Here is a 27,844-nt window from a genome sequence, read left to right as displayed (position 1 = left end):
TGCAAAGTGGAGGCCTCTTCCTGTGGCCCATGTTTCAACTTTGCCTTTTTAAAATTTGTGTGCTAGGGATCACACTCAGGTTTTCCTGCTTAGGCAGACATTTTATCACTGAGCCCTCTCTTTTCAGCCTTGACCCCTGTCTCATGAGAACATGTAACGCATGATAGTTCTATGGCAGCCATTTTGGAGCCTTGAGGTGAAGGAACAAGAAAAGGTGGACACAGAAACCAGAGACCCGATGCTACAGAGCAGAACACGCAACCAACTACCTGTGGATTTCCTGTCATATGCCACTAACAGTCAAGGTACAGTTTAATGAAAAAATGGCTTGACAATAAGAAGGCTGTGTGCTGGCATGCACTAATCTGGACCCAATCCGTGTGGGTGGACCCTTCAGATAGGGCAGGCACTCCATTTGGGGCTCACTTGCTCTCCTGGCAAGTGAGTGTGCAATCCTGACCCATGCAGTTTCCAGAGGTGATCAAAAGCCTCCTGGGGCCTGGCTCCTGTAGACTAGCCACACCCAGCTGGAAGTCCAGTCCCCCCTCCTCTGCTTCCTCTTCCTCTTCCTCTGATGGTAGGTGCTGGCTCCCTGCCCTCCCCTTGGTCATCTGCCTTCTGAAGACAAGGGCTGGCCTGACTCATCCTGTCCCTTTGCCATCCAGCTGGACCCTAATGCAGGAGGCCTCCAGGCATCTGTGAGTGGAGAGTGAATATTCCCTGACGTAAAGACTAGTTATGTTCCAGAATATTCCATCCTCCAAGTTCATCATCAGCTGCTTCTTAACACATCCTGCCCTTATACATCTGCCTACCCTGGAGTGCTCAAGTCTTTAACTCCCATCACAGGACATGCTGAAACTGTGCCCTACTCTCCTGACTCAGTAAGTGGGCTGGGATAAAGTGACTGCCTAAGACCTTCCACAGGACAGCCAGGCAGAGAAGAGCCATCAGTTAGCACACACCCCAGGGAACAGGAACTGAGGTATGGAGAAGACAGGTGTTAAGGCAAGGCAGTCCTACAGTTTTGCCTTGAGCTCTGCTGTCCTCACAGAGGCCCCCAGGGCCTCCAGGCTCTACGTGAACCTGAGGAGCAAGGCTTCTTTTGTAGCTATCCTGGATTTAAATTAACCTTTGCATGTCTCCTGTGTTGGGGTGCAGCTAAGCAGTCAAACATGCTGACAGACAGGAGGCTTTGTGGCCTGTGAGGGGCAGTGGCCCTACACTCTTGTTGGTGCACGGCCGTGACCAGCTTCCTAAGCCAAAACCTGCTGAACAACTCCCATCTCTCTCTTCAGCCCCTGGTGGCTACAGTTCCATGAATCCCCCCTCTCGAGGGACGGCATGCAAGTGGGATCAAGGTACCTGTCCTTCTGCCACAGTTTTATTATTTCAGTAACATAAGGGTTCCAGGGTTCATCTATACTGCAGCGTATGTCAGAGCTGTCTTCCTCCCATCGCATGTCATAAATATGTATTGTATTTCATCATACATACAGATATGTCATATTTTGTTTATCTGTTCATCTGTCAGGCACGTAGGCCGCTTCCACCTTTTGTCTGTTATGAACAATGCTATGGTGAACACAGGTGTGCAGATACCTGTTTAAGTTAGTTCTTTTGTGGCTCAGGCTGACTAAATCAGTGGGGATCCTCATCTCAGACAGGGAATTCTCTAGGCCAGGCTTTATTCTACTTGGCAGGGGACAGAACCCCAGTCTGGGCTCAAAGGTGACATCTAAGGACACACTCTGAAGCTGGGGGAACCAGAGCAGAGAACCAGAAACCCAGGAGCTACTTTGTAGCCCTCCTGACTGGGGGGAAGGAGGGCAGAGTGGAGGGGACACACAGCACAGCATGGAGAGCAGTGGACAAGGAAGGCCTCTGTTTCCAAAAGGGCAGGGACGCTGCAGAGGCGGCCCCGAGGCCGCAAAGGGCTACACAGGCCACAGGGGCAGAGGTTACGAAAAGGAAGAACGCGCTCGGACTGGTGGCTTCTCAGAAGCCCTTAGTGAGGGGCCCACGGGGGCGTCTGGAATGCTCTGATTTGACAGATGGCTCCATCTTGGCAACCCCAGAAGCAGAAGAATACAAGGCAGATACTCAAAGGGCCGGGGGCTCTGGGGTACCACAGGCTTCAACCTTGGCCCTCAGAGCTGTGTGTGTGCGTGCTTTCGGGGAGAGTACTGGCTGGACAAAGGTGGAGTCCAGTCCTCGGAGAGTCCCTCCCTGCCAGCTGTAAGCAACTTCCAACTGCTTACATAACATTTTTTGGTGCCAAAGTGTCTAGGTTCAGGTACCAAATGATGGTAGCTGGGCAAGGTGTAGCCGCTAGCAGGACATGAAACGCTTCTCTGGAATGCTGAGTCAAATATACCCAAAATGCCACAGCCAAGGTACAGACCGGAGGCTGTCACTCAAGGTGCCGTTAGGAGAGCACGGGGGGGGGGGGGGGGGGGGGGAGCAGCTCTGAGGCTTCCTTCCTGGTGATGCCAGGCCAAAATGCAGCTCTGATGCACTGCGGCTCTCCTTCCTAGGTCCCTGGAAGAATTTGGACGACAAGCTGTCCTTTCTGAATGGTACAGGGATCCCAGGAGGCTGTGAGCTCAGTCTGGATTTGGTCACTGAGAACTGGACCTACAGCCTGGTGGAGGTTCCAAGGAGCCTGTTGGCTCTGTTTGTCAAGATACTGGAGCCAGAGCCAAAGATGTGTTGCCTGATGTCTCCATCACAGGTGACGCAATGTCCCCACAGCATGCAGGGCTGGGGTGGGGGTAGGAGAAAGGCTCCAGTGGTGAGTGCACACTCTGCACCCTGGTACTTACCAGGCTGACGGAATAGTCCATCTATGCTGAGATCCCAGAGGAGACCAAAAGCTCTGGAAGATGTTTCCGGAGGCCATGTTAACAACTAGGAAGAAAACAAAATAAAACAACAACAACAAAAATGTATTACAGAGTAATAGTAGCAAAGAGTTCATACAAATTTATTATCTTTTTTTGTTTGTTTGTTCTCAAAGAACCTAAAAGGCAGGATCTCATGTAGCCAAGGCTGGCCTAAAACTCCCTGTACAACAATTAAGGATAACCTTGAACTCCAGGTTTTCCTGTTTCTACCTCCCAAGTGCTGAGATTCTAGGTATAAGTCACTAGAAACAGTTTCATTCATGTATATAATATTGTGTATTAAATATATCTCATTTAATGCTCCCAAGTCAGTAGGGTGGAAGGACACTGTCATGATTGTTGCTTTACAGATGCCAAGACTCCCTTCCTCCTGCTCAGGGCCACACATCTGGAGAGGACAAGCAAAGCAGGACTCTGTACCTGGAAGCTGATCTTACAGGCTATGCCTGGCTCAAAAAGTGGCACTCTCCAGGTCAGTGCTGGGGTCTAAGAGCTCGACCCCCCGCCCTCCCATCCCCAACTAGGATAATTCTCATGGGTCACCTGGTTCCAGAACATATGCCCTGCCCCACTCTCCACCCCCTACCACACACAATGAGGAGACTGCTGGAGCCTGATTGTAATGAACCATTTCTTCAGTCTCCTGCTCCATAGGGCCTATGGCTTCTCTTCCTCCCAGCTGTGGTTCTTAAGGATTCTGTGTCAGAATCCAAGGCCCTGCTCCTCTCCTGTACTCCAATCTTCTCAGTTCTAACAGCTTTAACATCTACCAACATGAATATAAATTCACTGGGGATGTAGGCGACCTGCTTCTGTCCACCCTCCCTGGCAAGGCCCATCAGTAGGTGCCCCTGTGACCATGGTGAGGGGTGCATTAAGTCCGGAGTGCCGAGGCCTGGGCTATTTACCTGGCGTGTACAGTGCACCCTTAAGAGGCCCTGGGAGCAGGGAAGAGGCAAGCCCAGGACCTACCAAGTCCCAGCAACAATAGGACATCTTTTCTAAAGGAGTGGTCAACTGAGCAGAGGTGGTTAAGTTCTGCTGGTTACCCCTCATTTAGAATGGATAACCTGTGACCGGCCCAATCGAGTTAATTGTGCTTGGACCAGGTCAGCTACAACTTCCCATTCAGAAGCCTGCCCAGACTGCCCAACCCTCCCTGTCCCTGGTTCTCCTTCGGCCTGAGGCCTAGCCTTGTCTAACTCCCAGTGAGAAGCCCCTGCAGTGGCTTTAGGGAGACATAGCCTGACAGAGGCAGGAAGTAGCACTGTGCCCTTGCTGTTCCTTGCCCAGGCCCTAAGCAGAGCTGGGGATCTGCAGGAGAGACACGCGACCAGACAGACAGGACTCTCATTTAACCCACACTGGACTGTTGGCTCCATCACACAAAGCTGACACCAAGGACTTGCCCAAAGCAACAGTCTGAGCTTCCACCTGGGGCTAGGTCTCAGCTCCTCTCCCCTGGTACCCCTCTTGGTGCTATGGAGATGGCGCAAAAGATAGGGAGGTCTCTCCACCAGCCCATGGCCTGAATTCCAGAACCTAGTGGAGACTGAGCCGTGAAAAGGGAGGGCACTCCTCGCCTGTCAGGGTCACACAAGGACCCTCTGTGGGCGATGTCTTAGAGGGGTTCTTTGTGCCTCCCAATGGCCAATTGTGTGTTCGTCATCCACTGTGCATGGAGCAGAAGAAACGGCGCTGTGGGTACAGAATAATGGCCTGACTGTTCCCAGCTCCAACCCGCCCTGCAGCCCCAATCTCTCCACCCCAGGGACTGGGAGAGAGAGAGAGAGCAGGGTGACAGCCATGCATAAGGGTCCCAGGAGTCCAGTGTCCTTCCCCTCCAGGAGAGGGGCACCACAAGGGTCCCCAGAGGCTGCAGAGTAGGCTCCACCTGGAAGGCAGCCAGCCCGCTAAGCTTGGGAAGTGCCTTAACACTCCACCCTGCATGGGCGCCCTGATTGGCAGCTGGGCTCCAGGCCTCAACTGGCAGCTCTGGTACCAGCTGTAACTTGTGACCAGCCCATCCCCAGACAGGGACAGGCCTGGGCGGCGGCCAAGGCAAGGCAAGGCAAATGCAGGACATTTGGAGGGCTGCATTAGGTCCTGGGCTGTCTGCTAGCCTTTCACCTACCAGAGGTTTACATCCTCATACAGAATGGGTGTTGCCTCAAGGCAAATGTTCCTCCAGGGAGGAAACTGGGGCAGAAGGAACTGTTCTAGGCTTTTCCAGACCACCTACAGCTTCATAGAATAGCAAACCCTTAAACTCCTGAGAGTCTATAACAATGAACTCATGAGCTCTGACCTCCAGGGCTGCAGACGGGCCTTGGGTGCCCCCTCCAGCTGTGCCCCTGGGATGAGCCATTCAGGACTGTGATAGCAGGGTTGGGGGTGTGGTGGGCAAAGCAGGGGGGTGGTGTTTTTGATGGACACTCTTGTTGACTAGAATGGACCAAGTCACTCAGTTCTAAGCCTATTAGGAACAACGCTGGGCACCTCAGGAAAGACAGACCCCTCACCGGGTAGGTAGCACAGGAATACCCTAGAGGCACAGAGTCTGGGGGTACTGAACAGAGACTTCCAGACAGACTCCATCTCTGGGACTAGTTGAGTCCCTGCACCTCCTGGACCTTGGCATCTTTAGCATTATAGTGAGGATTAATCCTTACCCACCTTCCTCTGTCACCTGGATCTGAAGTATCCAAAGCAAAAAGAAGCTAAGCCGCCAGCCAATCTGACCCTTGGGCCTGGCTGGGCTAGAGGGCTGCATCATTCCCGCCACCTAGTGGCAGGTCTGTGTTTCTCACCTGGAACAGCCACTGGAGCAGAGGGCGCGGATAATCGGAGGCATGCAGATAGAGGTTGCTCAGGAGACCCTTGTGCAGAAAGGAGAGCTGCTGGGCCTGTGAGGACCTGTGGAGTCAGGGCAGCCAGGTTAGGGTAGCACCAGCTGGCAGCACAGCAGCCTTCCTCAGCAGGGCCCCTTGGCCAGCTGGCCTCAGTGACGATGCTAGACTCACCTTTGCTTTACCAGGATGCTACGAAGCACATAGGAACATTAAGGACAAATGTACTCATTGGCATGAGACATCATGGGAAGGAAAAAAAAAAACAACAAAAAACTACTCATGGCATCATTAGAGCAGCTTGTCTCCAGTGCTTCCCACAGACACACCGCACGGTGTTTTAAACCCACAACTGACTAGTATTTGCCCTTGTTATTTGACAGAGTGGGAAACCAAGGTAAGGATCCTGGCCAGGTAAGGGGAGAAGCCAGGGGTCAGCCATACCCGCCTGAGGCTCCTTCTGGGGCTCCAGCTGCAAGGGGTAGACGGAATTACCCGTGGGCACCTGCGTCTCTGGGTCTAGTTACACAGTGTTTCCGCCTCATCTTGTGTTTTTCTGACACCGAGGGGATACCTGAGAGGGTGGGAAAATAACAGAAAGGGGCCCAGGACTGGGACTCCTGGGGAGGAAATACCCAGGGAGGGTCCCAGGAAGCCTTCTTCAGACTGTGTGGGCTGCACTCGTCCTGGGAGTGCATGTGTGTGCTCAGGTCAGTAACATGGTTTTAACTAGAACCGGGGTGTGCTGTCCTGCATCCTATCAGAACCAGGCTGCTGTCAGGGAGAGCAGCTCTGGCAGGTCTCCTTGACCTGCAGGACCCGGCCGGGTCTTGGGAAAACAAAACGGGCTAGTTAGTTGTGTGGTGTATTGTGTGCAGGTGTAGTGCTTTGGAAGAAACTTTAGAAGGCTTGGTTGGACTTAGTCACCTTCTGAGTTCCTGGTCACTTGAAACTGGGTGTGAGGTAGTGTGTTCCACCCTCTATGCATTTTTGTGCTTTTTATTTAGAGAACAGCCCAAAGATGGCCAACTTGGATTCCAGGAAATGAAGCCATAGAGTAAATATTCAGATAACATCGTGGGTCCCAATCTTTTCGGCCAGCCCTCCCTGCTCTACTACTTTTTTTTGAAAAGGACATCATACTGCCATCTGCCAGGAACAGAATGCTCCAAAACCAGGACTTCCCCTTGCGCCAAGCTGCTGTCACTCTGAGCCTGTCCAGGCCACTTACAAATTATATAGATTTGAAGTCATTTAAATTTGGAAGAGAAAGAGACATTGTTCCTGTGGTCAGGACGCGCTAACTGCTCTGAAACACTTTGCTGTGTGTACAGGCCCTACCAGTTCTGCCCCAGGTGCCTGTCACAAGGATGCTTTCTTGATGCAGGCAAAGGGACAGCACCCCGGCAAAGGACGTCAGAGCGCTTTACACACTGGCAGGACCTGCTAAGAGGCATGTGTCGAGGCCACGGGAAAGCAGGGGATTCTGGGAGACACTGGCTCTGGCATTCTTCTGGGGTGGGGCACCCTGCCAGTTGCTCAGTGGGGGAGCCAAGTGTACAAGCCCCTGGTGGCCTCGAGCACACATTTTCAACTGCTGCTCTGAGGGGGTGTCACAGCATCCTCCTTCTGCTCCTCTGGCTTCCCAGTGGACTTCCTGCTGGAGAAATGAGAGCTGCCTTCAAGTTCATCTCCGTCAAGGGTGATTTCAGCCATAAGGCCAGGAGCGAGGGAGCCGGGGAAGGCCTGACTCCATAGCGCCTCGCAGCCAACGGCTTTCTAGGCAATCTAGGTTTCCAGCTAAATGAGATGCAAGGAGTTTGAGAGACTGGGGAACGAGCCAAGTGTAGTTCACCGGATGTGAGGGGAGCTGCTGGTCACCGTGACACAGGCAACCTAGTGCAGACACTGGCCTGACCCTCAAGAGGAAGAACAGGCCCCATAGCATTCCCGGTCTGGGAGGCCTGGAACAAAAAGGAAGGCAGGTATGCCATGAAAACTCACAAACCTTGGGAGACACAGTCAGTTGTCAGATCCATAAAAGCCACTGTCCGATCTCCACACCAAGGATGCTGACACTGGGCCAGAGAGGCAGGCAGCTGGTAAAGGCGCTTGCTGCCAATCTTGACAACCTGATTCTGATCCCTGGGACCCACACAGGAGAAGGAGAACCGAGAACCGACTCCTGAAAGCTGCTCTTCAGTCTCCACGAACATGGTGTGGTATGCATGTGTATACGTGTGTGTGTATACACACACACACACGTAATAAAACATTAAACAACATCAACAAAAACCCCAAATAAAAAAGAACACGAATGCTGGGTTCAAGTTAATGCCTTTGCCAACGCTGAGGTCAGAAGTGAGTTTGAGAATGTCAGAGGACTCTGGAGAAGGGAGGGACAGACAGCAGATGCCACACAGTCCAGGCTGAGCACGGAGCACCCAGCTGTCATCCCTGGGATGCCATTGAAGAAGAGGTCCCATGGAAGGCCCTTAGCTACGACTGGAAATGAGAGGGACAGGGCACAGCCACACTGTGCACACTGCTAATCCTCAGCCATCACAGCTATGACAGAGGGCAGATATTTATTTCCTCACCGCCGGCTGCAACAGAAGAGAGGGAGGCAGGAAGTCGGCCAAAAAAGGAGAAAGCCAGCCAGCAGACAGCAAATGGGGGACCAGCTTGGTTCACATGGTGGGCTTCTGAACAAAGCTGCAGCCTCCTTGGAATGTCTGATCCTGATACCATCCAAGCGAAGAGTCTTCCAGCTTCTGCCTGCAAGTCCACTTTATGGGCATCAGTCCCAATGGGAAGAGTCTCTAAATGCCGCGCGAATCCCAGCCACAGCAGAAGGATAAACACCACGGGGAACTATTTATACAGTATCGCTTCCTGGGCCCTTGCCAAGTTTTCAGATGCAAAGTTTCAATAAAACGCCCAAACAGAGTAGAATGAGTAACGACAGAAATGTCTGCCTGTGCCCTGCCTTCCTTCTTTGTCTAAAGAGAAGAGTGAGAATGCCACCCTGTCAGAAGCCTAGGGATGCCAGCAAAGTGGCCCAGCTTTGCTGCCTCCCCCCCTTCCTTCTGGGCACCTGCTGGCCCCATGGCTGGCTTTAACCTGGCACCCTCTTCCAGGAAAGGTGCGCAGACTAAACAGCCTGAGCTGTGGGGTCCGGGTTAATGTAGACACTGTGTGCCACATGAGCTGAAGACGTTCAGACCTACCCATCTCCTGCTTCCTCCCAATCCTGCAATATTCACAGAGCAAGAGCCCGGCTACATGAGGCTTCCTGGCAGCTTGTGTGCCCTCACACCCAGAAGGGACACACACACACACACACACACACACACACACACACACACACACACACACACACAGGGGCTGGGGAAAACAACCTCTACCCTCCTGGGAGTAGTAGACTTCTGTCCTGTCCTGTGCGGCATGTGGGCCTCCATCTAGCCCAATGCCCTACCAGGCCCCTGTTTGGGAAGATCAAATTTCCTCAACTGCTAACAATGAAGGAGGAAACAAGGGTTGGCTTCTGGGATCCTGGGAACCAATGCCTGTCATTAAGACATGTTAATTTTGGTCTCAGGGAACTGATCCGAGGTCATGTGTCAATCAGCCTGGAAACAGACAAGGGAGGGTGCTCTGGGGCAGCTCTGGTTGCACGGTGGGACCTGGGGCAGCATGAGAACCTCCGTGAGGACCCCAGACTTGGAGGCTGAGTCTGTGTCCTTGCTCTGCTGCTCCAGGTGGATGGCACACTTGAGCTTCGAGGACACACTTCCCTCTTTGCTCAGAGGAAACCGTTCTCCTTTCATGGAAGGTACCGAGGAGGTGACTCTATTCAAGAGGTGACTTTTAAAGTAACAGCACCCACGTCCCCTCCCCTAAGGACCACCATGATACCTGCCAACTGCAAAATGTTTGAAAAATGCAGGAGAGCAAACTTGAAAAATTACTTGTCGGCTCACAAAGCATTAACTTTAAATTGTGTGCACGCATGTGCTCCTGCACATGCTTGTGTGCGTATGATGTGTGAGTACAGATACACGTATACCACAGTTCACGGGTGGAGATCAGAGGACGACTCTTGGGGATTGGTTCTCTCCTTCCCCTGTGGGTTCGAGGGATCAAACTCAGGTCACCAGGCTTAGCAGCAAGTGCCTTTCCTGCTGAGCCTCTCCAGTGGCCCAGGACTGACTGTGTATGGAAAAGCCTTGTAATCTTGTACTTTCTTCTAAGGTCATGTTTCTGACCATAGAGTCGACTGGATGCCTATTGTTCCCACTCTTATGTCTAGACTTGAAGACTTCCTTGACAAAAGATGGTCAAGGAAGTGGCCTTCACCCGGTTATAGTGTCACACTGCCATGTCCCACAAGGGCATTCCTCCAGAAAGCCAAATAAGATTCAAGGGCACCGATCTGAGGCACTGCCAGCATCAGGTCCATTGCTCACTAGCATACCCGAGGGAGGAGGGTCTGCACTCTTCCTCTAGGGAAGCGGGGCAGCCACCTGGCTCCCTTCGGCAGAGCAGCCCGACCCCAGATCATTGCTCCTCGGGCCATCTCATCTGTCAGACACTTCCTGCCACCAGCCAGCCTACTAGAGGCAGAAACTTGCTGTTGGTACCACTCCCCTCCCCCTCCCCCATGCTAAGGCAGCCTTCCTTTCTCTGACACCCAGCCATGCCTGCCCACTCCCGGCCAGCTGCCTTCCGTGCTCCTCTGTCTGTCCCCTCCCTCCCTCCCTCCCTCCCTCCCTCCCTTCTTCCTTCCCCCTTTCACCACTTCCTTATTTGGCCTCTTTTCACTATGGCCAGGTGACCCCTATCAGGGATCACACGCACACCTCATAACTTCATGACACCCAGGCTTCTAGACATTGATGCACTATTTATAACAGAGAAAAGCTGTAAGAATGTGTATTTCAAAAAAAAAAAAAACAAAACCCTAGGAAAATGGGTATGTTAGGGTGTCGAAGCAACATATAATTACTTAGGACAGCATCACACAGTAAAATTGCAATTCTTGGACTTTGTTCTGATACCAATCATAATAATCTATAAACATTTATAGGCTGGCACGATGGATGAGATGGAAAAGGTGCTTGCTGCCATGGCTGCTGACCCGAGTTCAATTCCTAGGACCTGCATGAAAGGCAAGAACTGACTCCTAAAAGTTGTCCTCTGACCTCCACACACACATATAAGGTAATCAAACTCTCAACACTGATTGATATGGATAAGAAGTACTATTTTTAGGGGCAATAGCATCTAAAAATAGAGTGCTATGTCGACAGGCAGGAACAGAGAGAAAAGACTGGCTGACTGTTGAAGTTGAGCAATGGGTATGTGGAGGCAGGTTATACTGCTCACTCAACCTTCAGATAAGCCTGCAAGCTTCCAGGATAAAACCTTTAGAGGGGGCTGGAGAGATGGTTCAGTGGTTAAGAGCACTTGTTGCTCTTGCAGAGGACCTGGATTTGGTTCCCAGCACCCACATGGTGGCTCATAACCATCCATAACTCCAGTTCTAGGGGATCCAGTGTTCTCTTCTGACTTCCCAAGGCACCAGGCAAGTACATACACACTGCAGGCAAAACAGTCACTCATGCCTTTAATCCCAGCACTCGGGAGGCAGAGCCAGGTGGATCTCTGTGAGTTCGAGGCCAGCCTGGTCTACAGAGCAAGATCCAGGATTGGCATCAAAACTACACAGGGAAACCCTGTCTCGAAAAACCAAAAAACAAACAAACAAAAAACCCAAAACCCAACCAACCAACCAAACAAACAAAAAACAAACAAACAAACAAAAAAACAAAAACAGTCACTCATATATATCTTCATATATCTGAATGTTTTGTCTGCAGTATGTAGGCCACGCTCACAAGCGTTTATGTGTGTGTGTATAAATCTAAATTAAAAAAAAAAAACTTTAAAAGAAACATCCAAGTGTTCCTGTGATCTTTAAAGCTGAAATGAACTGAGAACTATGAGCTCAGGCTCATGCTGTGGTTGAAGTGGGTGGGTCACGGTGGCCCTGTCTCTACCCTTTTGGCCTCCACCGCAGTCACCAGCCCGTAGGAGTTATCAGGCAGATGGCAACTGCTCTGAATTCTCTTTATCTTTCTCTTATATTCTTGGACATGAGCTCACAACTGCCAAGTGTTGGGCATGATTGTGGTAAACCGTTTAAAAATCCCCTTACAGAACAATTCGTCAGTGATTATGTGATAAGGAGCATGAATTAACTCCCCAGAAGAGGAGGAGCAAGGCAGCTGTCCCTATTGTTATCAAGTGTGCTTCTGGCTGGGGACGAACTTCCCAGTATTGATGGCACACAGACTGAAGAGAGTATCCCCAGCAAATATACTAGTCCCTTGCTGTCTGTGGGGATCTGATTCATTGATTCCCGTGGATGACCAAAACGGTGTCTGGTACTAACCAGTACACAATGTGTGTCTATGTGTGGGTATGTGTACCCCTAAGTGCAGATGCCTGTGGAGTCCAGGATAGGGTGTCATATGGAGTTACAACTGGTTGTGAGCTGCCCTACATGGGTGCAGTGTACACACTCTTAACTGTAGTGATATATTGTGTACCCTAATAAAATTTGCCTGAAGATCAGAGAACAGAACAAGCCACAAGCAGTGGTGGCACACACCTTTAATCCTAGCACTCAGGAGGCAGAGATCTGTCTGAATCGCTGTGAGTTTAAAGCCACCCTGGACTACTTGAGATTGACTCCATCTAGGAGAGAAAACAAAGCCAGGCAGTAATGGCACACACCTTTAATCCCAGTACTGGGAAGCACACACGCCTTTAATGGCTGGGTGGAGAAAGGTATATAAGGCGTGAGGAGACAGGAACTAGAAGCCTTTTCGGCTGAGGAAGCTCATTCAGCTAGAGGCCTTTTGGCTAGGAAGCCTTTTCAGGCTGAGGAGTTGGTGAGCTAAGAGGTGGTGGCTGTGGCTTGTTCCTTTGTCTCTGTGATCTTTCAGCATTCACCCCAACATATGGCCTGGATTTTTTATTCTATGACCTTTTAAAATTCGAGCAACACAACCACTGAGCCACCTCCAGCCCTTCAATCTTAGCAACTGCAGTATATGATATTTTTCTCTCCTGAAGCCAAGAACGTTTCCCTTTTCCTGTAGAGGAAGTATCATGGCTTCTCTTTGGCCTGTCTGAATGAGTCCCTCTAGCACTGCGCCTGTACTCTGCATCACTGAGGAGAGCAGAGGTTCTTGAACAAAAGCCTCCCACACTTTGAGGACCAATCTGATACTGGAACTGGCTACTAGGTGATTAATGAGTGGAGAACATGCCCAGTGAGGATCACCAGACAGACAGGGTTCATATTCCAGACTGATAGAGTAAGATGACACAAAATTTCAATATTCTACTCAGAACGGTACACAATGTAAAAACCTATAAATTATTTCTGGATTTTCCCATTTAATATGTCCAGACCACTGCTGGCCACAGATAATTGAAATTGCATGATAGAATCATGGAAAAGGGGCCCTGCTATGGGTGAGGGTGACCACCATAAGCTCTGGTAGCCCAGACCTTGGCCCTGTGCTACTTGAGATAAGATCCCCAGGTCATGAATGTTGAGTCTGGCTCAGGTTATTCTGTAAAACTGGGGTATTGGGGAGGAGTAGGCAGTATGAACATGTAAATGCAAGGCCTGGTGTTTACTATAATGTAGACTTTTAGGAAGTTTATTCATCCAGGGACTGGAGAGTGGTCTCAGTGGTTAACAGTGTATTTTGCTCTTCCAGAGGACCCAAGGTTGGTTCCAAGCACCTACAACTGCCAGCCTCAGGGAATCTAATACCCTCTTCCGGCTTCCTCAGGCACCACACATACATAACATACATTCACACACATACACAAACACAAACACAAAACAAAATAAAAATATATTTTTTAAAGTTAAAATAAGAGTTTATAGCTGGGCAGAAGGAGTTACAGTACTTGGGAGGCAGAAACAAGCAGATCTCTGTGAGTTCAAGGCCAGCCTGTCTACAGAGAGAGTTCCAGGACAACCAAAGCTAAACAGAGAAACCCTGTGTATGTATATATATATAGATATATATATATCTATATATATCTATATATATATATCTAAATTAGCAAATTTTCTAAGCAGACATGCATTATTGTGGCAGATAATCTCAGTTGTCACCTTGACAAACCTGTGAAGAGGGACAGTCAACTGAAGAATTGTTTCCCTCAGATTGGCTGTGGGCATGTCTGTGGGGCATTTTCTTGATTGCTAATTGATGAAAGAGGGCCCAGGCCACTGTGGGCAGTATCATTCCTAGGCAGGTAAGCCTAGTCTGTATAAGAAAGGTAGCTGGGGCTAGAGAGATGGCTCAGTGGTTAAGAGCACTGGCTGTTCTTCCAGAGGACCCAAGTTCAATTCCTAGCACCCACAGGGCAGCTCACAACTGTCTGTAACTCCAGTTCCAGGGGATCTGATACCCTTACACCAAGGCACCCAAAACAAAGTTTAAAAAAAAGAAAGGTAGCTGAACATGAATGAGCAAGCCAAGTAAGCAGCCTTCCTCCATGGCCTTGCTTTGGTTCTGCTTGAGATTCTGCCCTGACTCCCCTTCATGGCGGCCAATCTGATTACAGTTACAGAAAACAGAAAAAGAACACAATTACCTCTATTCATAAAAGGCTACACATTCATGTTGTTCAAAACATTGCTTTGGATTTCCTTATTTGAGGTGGCCCTTGTCCCTGGAACAGAGGACACTGCTCCCTGTACTTCCCTTACTATGTATCTCCGGGTGTCTCTTGCTGTGATTAAAACACCATGACCATAAACAACTTGGGAAGGAAAGGGTTTATTCCATCTTATACTTCCAGGTAACAGTCCACCATGGAGGGAAGTCAGAGCAGGAACTCACACAGGGTAGGAACCTGGAGGCAGGAGCTGATGCAGAGGCCATGGAGGGGTGCTGCTTACTGGCTTGCTCCCCATGGCTTGCTCAGCCTGCTTTTTTTTAGCCCTGAGGATCACCTGCCCAGGGCTGGCACCACTCACAGTGGGCTAGGTCCTCCCACATCAATCATCAATCAAGAAAATGCATTACAGACTTGCCCATGGGCCACTCTGGTGGGAATATTTTCTCAACTCAAGTTCCAAAATGATTCTACCTTGTGTCAAGTTGACATAAAAACAGCCAGCACAGCATGCTTACCTGAGGAACAGCTCTTCCAGCTGACTGTGTGGCTTTAGCCTGGAGGAGTCCAGGACGCAGGGCAAAGGGTGACGTCTAGGCAAGAATACAGTTTCACCTGGATGCACTGGCGAAATGATCTGGAGAGATACGGAGAACTTCTCCACCAGCATCCTGGCAAGGCAAGGGACAGGACAGGAGTCAGAGGGGTACCTGGTTCTGCAGCAACCTACAGAGTACTAAGAGGGGAACGAGAAGAGGGGCTGTGTACAGCCAGGGCCAGGGCGGTGTCCAGCAAGGGGCGAGGAGGCACCAACTGATGGGGCACCATGAGTGTGGGTCTCCATGCTAACTTGGCCAGCAACTCTTGTGCTCCAGGACTTAGGGGATCCAACCACCCAAGGAGCCTGCTGAAATGCAGACCCGACCAGCTACGCTGCCTGTCAGCCTGTTAGGAGATCTGTCCTGGGCACAACGACAGGGAAGGAAAAGGCGAAGAAGGGACTCTGCAATTCTGTCATCATCCATTGAAACAGGAGAGGGAAGGGAGGACAGTTAAGGTCAATCCTGAGAGCCAGCTGAGACTCCACACAATGAACTGACCCAGACAGTCAATGGTACGCTGATGGCAGAAGCACCAAGCAAGACAGACTAGGGAGAGGGTGTGTGTGTGTGTGTGTGAGATTTCTTAACAGATTCCAAGATCCTAAATGGATGCCTGTAATTGCAGCTAGTATTGAATCATATAACATAATGCCTTTTTTCACAACCAAATTCTTGTCACACACCACGGCTGTAACTTATGCCGTTTGAAGTGCGACAGGAAAACTCGCACCAATTTCTCTCTCCTTTTCCACAGCTTTGCAGATGGAAGATCTGTAGATCTTCTGTAGATCTTGGCAAACCACAGCAGACAATTCCCCCTTTCTTTAAATTGAGAATGTTCACCTTTTTTTCTTTGTTTGTATTTTTTTTTTTTTTTTTGGTTTTTCGAGACAGGGTTTCTCTGTGTAGCTTTGCGCCTTTCCTGGAACTCACTTGGTAGCCCAGGCTGGCCTCGAACTCACAGAGATCCATCTGGCTCTGCCTCCCGAGTGCTGGGATTAAAGGCGTGCGCCACCACCGCCCGGCCACCTTTTTTTCTTAAATGAAGATCTTTACAGCCTTTTGCTGCATATCTGAACTCCCTGTATCACTATTCTGGGCTTTGGGGCTGCCATTAAGTAAAGCGGGAGTTACCTGAACACAAGCATTGATCCTGTAGCTGCTAATCTGCTTAGCCAAGTGAGTAATGGGTAAGTAGCATATTTGGTGTGGATCCAAGGGCAAAGGGATGATTACTGTCCTGGGCAAGACGGAGCAACACCACAAGATTCGAACCCACTACTCAGGACAGGGTGCAGTTTAAAGCCTATGCACTGTTTGTTTTGGAATTTTCCATTTAATATTTCCAGACAGCAGTTGACTACGGTTACTAGAAGAATGACAAATGAAACCAGGTAAGGGGTACCTTCTCTACATATACACAGTACATAACAGATAAGGGTACCTTCTCTACATATACACAGTACATAACAGATAAGGGTACCTTCTCTACATATACGCAGTACATAACAGATAAGGGTACCTCCTCTACATATATGCAGTACATAACAGATAAGGGTACCTTCTTTACATATACGCAGTACATAACAGGCCTAGACACAAGAGCTTCCCACACAATTGACATTCCCAGCTATGACCCTTTTGGACAGACTTAAGTGGGGAGGGGAGGAAGGGCAGACATTTCCTGTTTGCATTATAAAGCCACACTCCTCTTGGTGTTCTAGTAACATAGCATATGCTTTGAGCAATAACGACAATAAGAAAAGAAGCTACAGATATCATATTCTCTAACTGGAAGATGCCCCATGGGTTCCCGACCAAATGTGCTGTCTGAGACATCAAAACCCAGAGGAGGAGAAAGTTAGGGGTCTACTGGAATCTGGGACATGAGTGGCTGGTCTTGGCGATGGGGCCACATGTGCTGTCACCTGATAGCCTGCCATGGGAACCTGACTCACTTTCTGGCCAACTGACCCAAGGTACGACTCTGGTGGCATCACAAGGCTGTCCTGAGGACAAAATGGCACAATAAATGGGATAATGGTGGAAACCCAGAAGATTCAGGCTCTGTGGGCATAAAGAGTCTGATAACTACCATACAAATAGTAAAATAACTTGGTTTGGTCATGTCTTTGCCATAGAATGTTCTATCTATGATAGCTTCTTTTGTTACTTCTGTAGCTGGGGAAAATGTGCAAGTTATTAAAAAATCAGTAATAAGTAGGCTCATCTGTAAAGGGGGTCCTAGGCCTTTTCCCCAAGCCATCACTCAAAGGGACTTTTGTAATGTGAACTGTAATGTATGTGTATCATTAGAGATTCCGAGACACTGTCACACGTCTAATTAGGGATTTCCTGTGTAGCCTAGAGCGGAGAATAAAGAGCCATGTTGTGGTTTAAATATCTGTCTCTCCCTTCCCCCGCCCTCCCCCATCTCAGCACACACATAAGGTCTTTTAACTTTAAGAAAGAGATAATTTAAGATGTCATCCTGCCAAGATTCAAGCCAATTCTTAGTATATGAGCAGACACTTCGCTTGAGATGATCAGGGTCCTTTCTACCACAGACAGTTGTGGCAATCACATGACGTCTTGTCTGGCAGATGGTGCCTAGCCCCCACCCTTGGCCTTATCCCTCCCAACCCATATTGCCTCGCTGGCCCTCACCACTTCCTCTGGCCCCATTCAGAGATGGAACAGGTTGGCAGTTTTCTACACCAGTGAGTCAGTTTTTAATTTTAATGCATAAGGTTGAACCATCCCACCACAATGATCCTACATCAAAACCACCACCTCAAAGTGGCTGTTGTCAAAGAGGCTTTCTCAAAGCACCACTGAAGAATGTCATGCGCCCAGAAAATGAGCCATGATTTCAAAGCCACAAACACCTTCTGCTGTAAGCAGCTACACACAGCTCCTTTCTGTGTGGAATTTCCTGATCTTCAAGCCACGACTTCTACAATCCTATGTGCGCTCAGGAGAAAGGTCAAAAGAAGCAAAATTATTCTTACTACCAAGATTTGAAAAACTATATATATTTTTAATTTTGGGCCAGCAAGATGGCTCAGTGGCTAAAGGCACTTGTCATCAGACCTGACAACTTGAGTTCTATCCCTGACACCCACATGGTAGAAGGAGAGAACCAACTCCTATACATGTCCTCAGATCTCTACACGAGCTGTGGAACGTGCACAGCCCACCCCAAACAAACAAACGTGATAAAAGTTTAAAAAGCTTTGTATGTATGTATGTATGTATGTATGTATGTATGTATGTATGACGTATGTGTTTGTGCACCCGTGTCTTCATCTGGTATCGGTTCTTACTGGTTACCTTGCTTGAGACAAAGTCTCTCTCTCTCTTGAGGCAGTCTCACTATGTAGCTTGGTTGGCCTGGAACTTGCTATATCGGCCAGGCTGGCCTGGAATTTACAGAGATCTGCTTGCCTTTGCTTCCCCAAAGCTGTGCACTACCACACCTATCCCCCCCCCCTTCCTTTTTGTGTCCTCAGCACTGTGCACTCCAGGACAGCTGGCCAGCCAGTTTCCAGGGAGTCTCCTGACTCTGCCTTCCATCTTGCTTTAAGATTCCTAGAATCACAGAAGCAATGCTATGCCCAGCTTCCCATGGCTTCTGGGGATGTGAACTCAGGTCCTCACGCTATCTAGCAAGTGCATTGCCCACTGATCAGCTCTATACAGAGATTTTATAAAAGTTGCAAGAAGCTTCATTCCAAGGCTACATGTCCAGTGAGTTGAGGTCCCTGGAGCCAAATCCACAGCCGGTCTATTCCCAGTAACGCCACCACAGCATTCCCCAAGCACTGATTCAGCTCAGTCTCCTGCTCCACCACTTCGGTAGAGGCCTCCTAGGATATCACGTAGGAGGTAGAGGCCTCCTAGGATATCACGTAGGACTCGTACCTGCCCTGCAGGGATCTGATCGAAGCCTGACAACTTCCTAGCAACCCTGAGTCCCCAGGCAGCATGCAAAAGGAGCTTGCTGTGTCCATCTGGTGGCTGTCCCAGGCTTCCACAGTGAAGAGGAAACACAGAACCCTGAACAAAGCCTGCGGCTTCACTCACTGGCTTTTAGTCATTTGTTGCTCCCCCTAATCTCAAGGGCAGGAGCCACAGTCAGACAGCAGTGCTTCTTTAGGTTGCTTTAGGACCTTGGAGGTTGACTTTGACCTCTGATCAGCTGGAATCGTCACCTGTCCACTCAGGTCTGCATACCTGCCCCATGGACGACCTCTTGGCACTGGAAGATGAAAAGCTTTACCCTCTGAACTCATCGGAGCAGCCATTTTCTGCATATGTATCACATGTGTAACTGCATGTGTAGACCATCAGGTCCTTCACTTCTCTCTGCCTCCAGCCATCTCTCCCCATGCCTGCATCTTTATCCATTAACACCCCTAAGCTCTGTCCTTAAGCATGGCAGATTTACCTTTTTTTTCTTTTTTGAGTCAGGGTCTCATGTAATCCAGGCTGACTCTTTTGCAGCATAGGATGACCCTGAACTCCTGACCCTCCTTGTCTCTACCTCCCAAGTACTAGACTTACATGTATATCCTACCTTGTCCTGCTTGGGGAGGTAGTTGATTAAAGGCTTGGGTCTCCCTCCTCAATTTGGCTGCCTGGTGAATAAACTCTATTTTGCAAAGTTTTTTTGCTTCAGTGATTGGCACACTCCAGCGGGGTGGGGGTGGGAGGGAAGACTATCCATGTACATCTTAACCAAGACTGATAGCAGTCAGAAGGTAGGGCCCCCTAAGTCAGAGGCTGCAGGCTGGTCCCTGCCTGGGGCCCACTTCCATACCCAGGTATTCCTGCAGCATGGGCAGGCTCCCCTGCTGAACTCCTGTCTACAGGACAGTTTTCTATAGGAATTTTTGTGAAAGTACCACCCCAGAGCCCAGTCCCTATGCCAGAAATGGACTGGCTTCAAGCCTAAAGCATTTTGCTGATGTCCTAACCTAGTCTAGGTACAATTTGTGAAAAAGGCAAATGGCTGACCCTAAAGTCATCCCTGGGCAACTAAAAATGGCGTGACTCCTTTGGGAATCCTGAATCCTGAATCAGTATGTTATCCCTCAACGAACCCTGCATGTGGTCAAAGCTACACCCACTATGCCTGGGTGGAGGCTAACCTGTGTACTCAGAAGCACAAAAAGCCATGTCTGGACAGCAAACAAGTAAGGCTACTTATCTGATCCTGCCTTCCTCCTATAACCTCCTCCTGGCTTGCCTGCCACAACAAAAGACCCCCTTTCCGTCTTCCAAGATCAGCTGCTTTCTTGTGGTGTCCCCGTGAAAGCAAAACAAACGCAATCACCCACCACCACCACCCAACTGCTCAGCCAAACTCACTCACCACCAACAACCAAGTACTCAACCAAACTCACCCACCACCAACAACCACCTGCTCAATCAGCACCCCCCCTCCCCACAGTCCTGACCCCACTTTCCTCTTAGGCTACTGCCGGCCGTTCCGGTTGGCCTCTCCACCTGCTCTCCAGGCACGCTTGTTCCCAGCAGCCCAGCAGAGCTGCTCTTGACAAGGTCACAGCTCCCGCTGTGGTACTACATGCTGTAGCATCTTCTGACCTTCCCGCTCTGTCCATGAACTGCCCAGTGGTCCACTGGTGCTGGCTCCAGCATGCTCAGTGTCCTTGTCTGCTTCCTCCTCATGGCCTCAGCCCTTGGGCACCCGCTCTTCTCCCTACACCATCCCATCTGGCTTCAAGGCTTTTGTTTGTTTTGGGCAGGCTCTTGCTTTGTAGCCCTGGCAGTATTATGTAGTCCAGTCTGGTCTGGAACTTTTGGTGACTTCCTGCCTCTGCCTTCCGCCGAGTGCTGAGATAACAGGCATGTGATGTTACATCTGGCTTTTTTTAGGCTTTTAAATATCATCTACACATGGTGACTCCCAACCTTACCTCTTCCAGCCACCTACCTGAGCTTGACCCTAGGGCTCCCCAAGTAAATGCTCCTTCTAAGCCAGCCTCGGCTCACTGGATCTTTCTCCGTGTAATTAAACATACCTCCATGCTGGGTGTGATGGTGCATGCCTTGTCTTAGTTAGGGTTTCAATTGCTGTGAAGAGACACCGTGACCACGGCAGCTCTTATAAAGGAAATCATTTAATTGGGGCTTGCTTACAGTTCCAGAGGTTCAGTCCATTACCATCATAGCAGGGAGTACGGTGGCAGGCAAGCAGGCAGTTATGGTGCTAGAGGGGTAGCCAAAAGCTTTACATCCTGATCCTCAGGCAACAGGCAGAGAGAGTGACTGGGCCTGCCATGGGCTTTTGAAACCTCAAAGCCCACTCCGAGGGACACACCTCCTCCAAGACTACATACACCTCCTGATCCTGCTCCAACATCCCACCAACTAAGGACTAAACGTTCAAATATATGAGCCTGTGGGGGTCAGCCTCATTCACCCCACCAAGTCTGTAATCCCACAAATTGGGAGGTAGAGGTAGGTGGGTGAAATCTGAGGTCAGCTGGGAGACCTATTTCAAAAAAATAAAAACAAAGACTGGCCCAATCTTCCAGTTGCTCAAGCCAAAGCCTCTGGTGTCCCCTGCTTTGATTTTCTTCCTCCCATACCCTCTAGTCAACCAATTAGCAAACTGTCACTTTGCCCTGAAACAGCCAGAACTTGCCTGCCTTGCCCAGCTGCCCGGAGCTCTGGCCAGCATTGTCTTTCCCAGATTAACTGCCGGGACCACATGTGACACTGTGGTACAAATGTCGTGTGTGTCTTCCACCGTTTCTGGATTGTGACTCCCTCCTTCAGGTGAACTGAGGAAACTAAAACTCCCCTTCCCAAAGGGGTCCCCCAAAGTCAGAGAGACTCCCCGAATCTGAAGAATCTTCCTCCGATCCACCTTACTTGACAGTTAGAAGACACCCCACACTGTAGCAGAGTCCTTCCTCAGGCCCTGGAGGAGGAAACGCTGCAGGGAGAGGCTAAGCCCCTGAGCAGGTGGGCAAGGTGGGGGCGTTTCCCATGGAGCCCATCAGCAGCTATGCCTGTGCAAGGAGATCTCCAGAAGACCCCAAAGGACGGGTTTTAGAGGGTTTCCTGGGTAGTGGCTTGCCCAGAGAGAAGAGGGCAGCTCTGTGCTCTTCTCAAAAGTCACCTGTGTGTTTCTGTTCCTAGCGTCTTTTATGACAAGCGATCTAAGTGCTTCTGAGTCCTGTGAACCATCCCAGGAAATTCTCTGAACTGAAGGAACAGGCTCTCTGTCTGAATGCCAGTCTCTACTGAGTCAGAAGGAAGGACAGTGAAACAATCTGAGCTTGTGACCGGCATCTGGAACGGGGTCGGGGCAGTCATAGGGGTGGAGTCCCCCACTGTGGGATCTGATGGTCTTCAGGTAGACAGTATATAAAGTACAGAGGACACTGCCTGGTGTCTGCTACTAAAACACTTGAGCCCTGGGAGCGAGAAATCCCCCCATCTTCTGTACTCAGAAGTCTTATGTGTTGTAGGGTGAGTACAAGAAAAGAAGCCATTTTAGTTTTTATCAACACATGCTTTCTGCCCATGGCTCCCTTCTGTCCCTGTTCCACCAGTCTGTCCTTAGTACAGGATGTCATTCAGATCGTGTGTCAAATCAGTGGTGGTCAGCTCACTTGGAACAAAAAACTCCAAGTCCCAGCACCCACTTTTAGTTCCCCAGCCTGTGTCCTTGCACGCACCTCACTGATGCCCAACACACCAAGTGTGTTTGCACCAAAGCCCCCAAGTCTGGCTCTCACTGCCTTCAGTTTTGCTAACAGTCACCTTCTGAAAGGCCTTTCCTCACCCCTCATCCAGCGACCCCTCCCGGCCTTCCTTGCATCTCCTTCCCATATTGTCCTCTACCGTCAGCCTTTCATATAACTTGTCTTGTTTATTGTGTCTCACTGGGCTGGCAGCCAGCAACATGAGGGCACAGGGCTTGGTACAAGTTGACAATAAACACTGATGAGATGAATGAGTGAATGAGCCAGCAGGCAGAGCTACGGATGCCTGGTGCCGTGCAGACTGAATGCCTGTGTCTCTCCAAAGTGCCTAGTTAATCCTAACCCTCAATGCGGCAGCGGCCTCATCTTTGGCTGGAACATTCATGAAGGAGATTATTGCCATTGATGAGAGAACCCAGGCTGGGACTATAGCTTGGTGGAAGAATGTCTGCCTGGTACACATCAAGTCCTAGGTCCAACCTCCAGTACTGGAAGAAAAAATCCAAACACACTCAAAACAACTCAGAGAAAGAGGTCTCTAGCCCTCTTTCTTCCAACTGAGGACACAAGAGCTCTCCCCAGATCCTGGCAGGCTGGCACCTTCACCTCTAACTCCCAGGCTCCAGAATCCACTGTGAAAAGCAGATTTCTAAGAGCTGGGTGTGGTAGTAAATGCCTTTAATCCCACCACTCAGGTGGCAGAGGCATGCAGATCTCTGAGTTCAAGCAGGCCTGGTCTACAGAGAGAGTTCCAGAATTTCCAGGGCTACACAAACTCATGAAAAGCAAAACAAAAAAGAAAAGCAGATTTCTGCTGTTTATATGTGCCTAGTTCATGGAACTCTCACAGCTTAACTAAAGGGCTAAGATACATGGTATATTATCACTGTTTTATTGCTGTGAACAGACACCATGACCAAGGCAACTCTTATGAAAGAAAGCATTTGATTAGGGACTTCAGAGTTTAGTCCATTATCATCATGGCGGCATGTAGGCAGGTGCTGGAGCAGTGGCTGAGAGCTACATCCTGATCCACAGGCAGAGAGAAAGAGCCTGGACCTGCCATGGGCTTTCGAAACCTCAAAGTCTACCCCACGTAGCACACTTCCTCCAACAAGGCCATACCTCCAAATCCTTCTAATTCTATCAAGGAGTTCCATCCCCTGGTGACTAAGCTTTCAGCTATATAAGCCTATGGGAGTCATCTTATTCAAACCACTACATTCCACTCCTTGGCCCCTACAGATTTTATAGCCATATCATAGTGCAAAAATGCATTCACTCCAACTTTAAAAGTCCCCAAAGTCTATCACAGTCTCAAACCTGTTTAAAAAGTTCAAAATTCAAAGTCTCTTCTGAGATTCATGGTAATTTGTTAATTGTGACCTTCTATAATATCAAAATAAAAAAGCAGATCATATACTTCTAACATACAATGGTACAGAATATACGTTACCATTCAGGAGGGTGGTATGGGGGTTGGGGGAGGGGAAGGGAGCTGTGATGACTATTCTTGGTTGTCAACTTGACTATGTCTGGAGTGAACTACAAATCCAGAAATGGAGGGCACACCTGTGAGAGATTTTCAGCTTGGTTTGAAGTGGGTGGATCCACTTCTAATCCAAATCTTTGAGGTAGGAAGATACACACCTGTGATCCGGATATTAAGGCTGGAAGACAAAGGCCTTTAATTCAGATCTTGAGGTGAGAAGACTCACCTTTAATGTGGGCTATACCCTTAGCTGGAAATCTATACAAGGACATGGAAGAAGAACACTTTTGCTCTTTGCCTGGTTGCCCTCACCTTGCTAGCACATCCATTCCTTCACTGACACTGGATCCTACTTCTTCAGGATTCCAGCATATACAGAAGATCAGCTGAGACACCCAGCCTCATGGGACTCAACAGCTACCAGATTCTTGGACTTTCTGTTCACAGCTATCCACTGTTGGATTAGCTGGACTATAGTCTGTAAGTCATTCCAGTAAATCCACTTTATATATAGAGAGAATCATCCCATAAGTTCTGTGACTCTAGAGAACTACAACTAATACAGATTTTGGTACCAGAAGTGGTTCTAGAGAAACAGAAGTATAAGGATGAATCTTAAACTTTTAAGTATCTGGGATAGGCTTTTCAATTCACCAGCACCTGTAGCTACTGAAGCCTCTCCAGTCACTCCCTCTCCTGGGTGCTCGGAGCGTGCTGAAAGCCAATGGTGTGAACTATATTACAAGCATAAAGAGATGAATGCATTTGATTATCCCGAGTCACCCATTGTGAGTGGCAATGGATTTGGTGACCCTATATATGAAACTTTTGACAGTTTGGGGGAAAATGATGTCTCTGGCTGGATAAATTGATAAAGGATAGGAATGAGCTCTGTGATAAAATTAACCAACGTCAGAATACAGTGAAAGACAATAAAGAACTCAGTGATAAAACTGATGGGAGGGAGGGAGCTCTAGATACGCATAAACAGTTTAAAGGTTTCTAAGTGTGCCCTGGAAGAGAACCTTATCTTAAGCATCCACGGAGCCCGAGTTACATAAAATCAAACCAAAAGCCCTCATTATAAGGTTTGTTGAATTTTATCAAAAATTCAAGTACCAGCCTCAGAGGATATCAGTGGTCAATGTAAGAGCATTAATTGGTAAAGAACTGGATCCTACTAACTTGGGATGGGGTTGTGTGGGAGGACCCTAGTGAAGCTGAGAACTTCGAACCTTCATGTTCTCAAGCGTTTATCTCACCGGAGGAAGTCGTACCTCAACCCCGCCCTTTGAAATATCGCCTTTTTCCTCCTTCACTGGCCACTAAACCAGGAACGGCTTTCTCTGAAGGAAATGCCAGGAAGACAACACTGGTGACGCTTAAGGCCTGCCAATAGCTGCCTCTAGACCTATAACCAGACCCAAGGTAAAGCAGGCTCCGGAAGAGGAAGCAGAAAGTGCAGTCAATGAGGAGGTGCGCTAAATTATTAAAGAGCTCAATGAGTTTGCTAATTCATTCAAGTGTAAGTCTGGGGAATATTTGGGGGAATGGATTTTAAGGGTGTGGGATGATAGTGGAAGGAACATAAAACAAGATCAGGTTGAGTTCACTGATACAGGCCCTCTGAGTGGAGATTCTAGGTTACAAAAGGTTTCAAAAGCTTGAATGCTTGGCTAAAGTGTTTGCCAAAAGCTGGCCTACTGAAAAAGGCTTGGAGATGCCCGATGTCTCTTGGCTTAGTGTTGATGAAGGGATTTTAAGGCTCAGGGAAATCACAATGCTAGAGTGGGTACACTGGGTAAACCTGATCCTCCCTGACAGGGAAGCCCAGAAGACTCCATGACAGGGAAGCCCAGAAGACTCCATAACAGGGAAACCCAGAAGACACGCCCTTCACTGCTCCTATAAAACACAAAATGGTGAGAGGGGACCCAGCACATTGAAGAGTTTTCTTGTCGCCCTTTTCCTTGTGCCAGACCTTAGGGTTGGAGGTGCTGCTGTTCAACTGAATGAATTAAATGCAGTGCTTTTAATTGAGACCTGAGGTAGCAGAGGCCAGATGGCCAAAGGCAAGGTGATCATAGTTGTTGTAATGGGCAGCATAGGCAACCCAATGTTCCTAATGGCCTAACATAATCATCAGCACAGGCAAGGTGAATTTCACTATGGCGTGACTGGTATGGACCTTTGGTACTGGCTAATCAATCATGATGTTTCCAGGCATGAAATAGGTAAGAAGCCTACTGAATTTTTGTTCAATCTGTATAAGCAGAAAAATCTCAAACAAATGAAAGAAAGGCTCCATTGGATGGTGGCAAAAGGAGATCTTGGCCGATGAATCAATTTCCAGACCTAAGCCAGACCCAGAACCCCTTGAATAAAAGGAGGGACAGGATCCCCTGAGGAAGGACCTTGATAAAACACCAGAAGTTTCACTGTTAGCCTTTCTCTGGTCCTTCCCAGAGGGACCTATGGCCTCCTACAAGGGTAACTGTAAACTGGGGGAAAGGAAGTGATCATACTTTCTGGGGTCTGTTGGATACTGGTTCTGAATTGATGCTGATTCTGGAAGATCCCAAGAAACACTGTGGCCCTCCAGTTAAAGCAGGGGCTTGTGGAGGCCAGTTGATGAATGGAGTCTTGGCCGAAGGCTGACTCACAGTAGGTCCAGTAGGTTCCCAAACTCATCCTGTGGTTATTTTCCCAGTCCCAGAATATATAATTGGGATAGATATACTTAGAAGTTGGCAGAATCCTCACATGGGCTCCCTGACTTGTGGAGTGAGGGATATTATGGTTGGAAAGGCTAAATGGAGGCCTTTAAGGTTGCCTCTGCCAAAGAAAATAGTGAACTAAAAACATTATCACATCCCTGGAGGAACTGCAAATATTAGTGGCACCATCAAGGACTTGAAAGATGCAGGGGTGGTGGTTCCCACCACATCTCCCTTTAACTCTCCCGTCTGGCCAGTGCAGAGGACAGACGGATCAAGGAGGATGACAGTTGACTTTGAAAACCCAATCAGGGAGTAAGTCCAATTGCAGCTGCTGTACCAGATGTGGTTTCCTTACCTGAGCAGAGTAAACACATCTCCTGGTACATGGTATGCAAGTATTGATCTAGCAAATGTCTTTTCTGCCGGGCGGTGGTGGCGCACACCTTTAATCCCAGCACTCGGGAGGCAGAGCCAGGCCGATCTCTGTGAGTTCGAGGCCAGCTTGGTCTACAGAGTGAGATCCAGGAAAGGTGCAAAGCTATACAGAGAAACCCTGTCTTGAAAAACCAAAACCTGTCCATAAGGACCACCAGAAGCAATCTGCTTTCAGTTGGCAGGGCCAGCAGTATACCTTTACCTTATATTAGCTCTCCTGCCCTGTGTCACAACTTAGTAAGAAGGGATCTTGATCATCTGTCTCTTCCACAAAATATCACATTGGTACACTATATTGATGACATCATGCTGATTGGACCAAGTGAGCAGGAGGTAGCAACCGCTCTGAACTCTTTGATAATATGTGCATATCAGAGGATGGG

General features: G+C 49.0%; 1 protein-coding gene and 1 long non-coding RNA gene across 3 annotated transcripts in view; one reads left to right on the top strand and one right to left on the bottom strand.

Moving 5' to 3' along the window:
• The window catches only part of Fam178b (family with sequence similarity 178 member B), a 135,633-nt gene that overhangs the window by 74,200 nt on the left and 33,589 nt on the right, over positions 1–27,844 (bottom strand). For both annotated transcript variants that reach the window (XM_059282204.1, XM_059282205.1), the window contains 3 exons: positions 14,989–15,141; positions 5,717–5,822; positions 2,826–2,910 (listed from right to left, as the gene is read on the bottom strand). In XM_059282204.1, the coding sequence (XP_059138187.1) occupies positions 2,826–2,910; positions 5,717–5,822; positions 14,989–15,141 (344 nt within the window). The remainder of the gene's footprint in view (positions 1–2,825; positions 2,911–5,716; positions 5,823–14,988; positions 15,142–27,844) is intronic.
• On the top strand, positions 131–3,372 carry LOC131926656 (uncharacterized). The gene is made up of 4 exons (XR_009383534.1): positions 131–305; positions 666–884; positions 2,538–2,734; positions 3,257–3,372. It is a non-coding gene; the product is annotated as an uncharacterized LOC131926656 (long non-coding RNA).

The sequence above is a fragment of the Peromyscus eremicus genome, chromosome 16_21 (genome assembly GCF_949786415.1).
Source record: "Peromyscus eremicus chromosome 16_21, PerEre_H2_v1, whole genome shotgun sequence".
NCBI lineage: Eukaryota > Metazoa > Chordata > Mammalia > Rodentia > Cricetidae > Peromyscus > Peromyscus eremicus.
The sequence above is the reverse complement of the archived record's forward strand: the minus strand, read 5'-3'. Positions and strand labels throughout refer to the sequence as shown.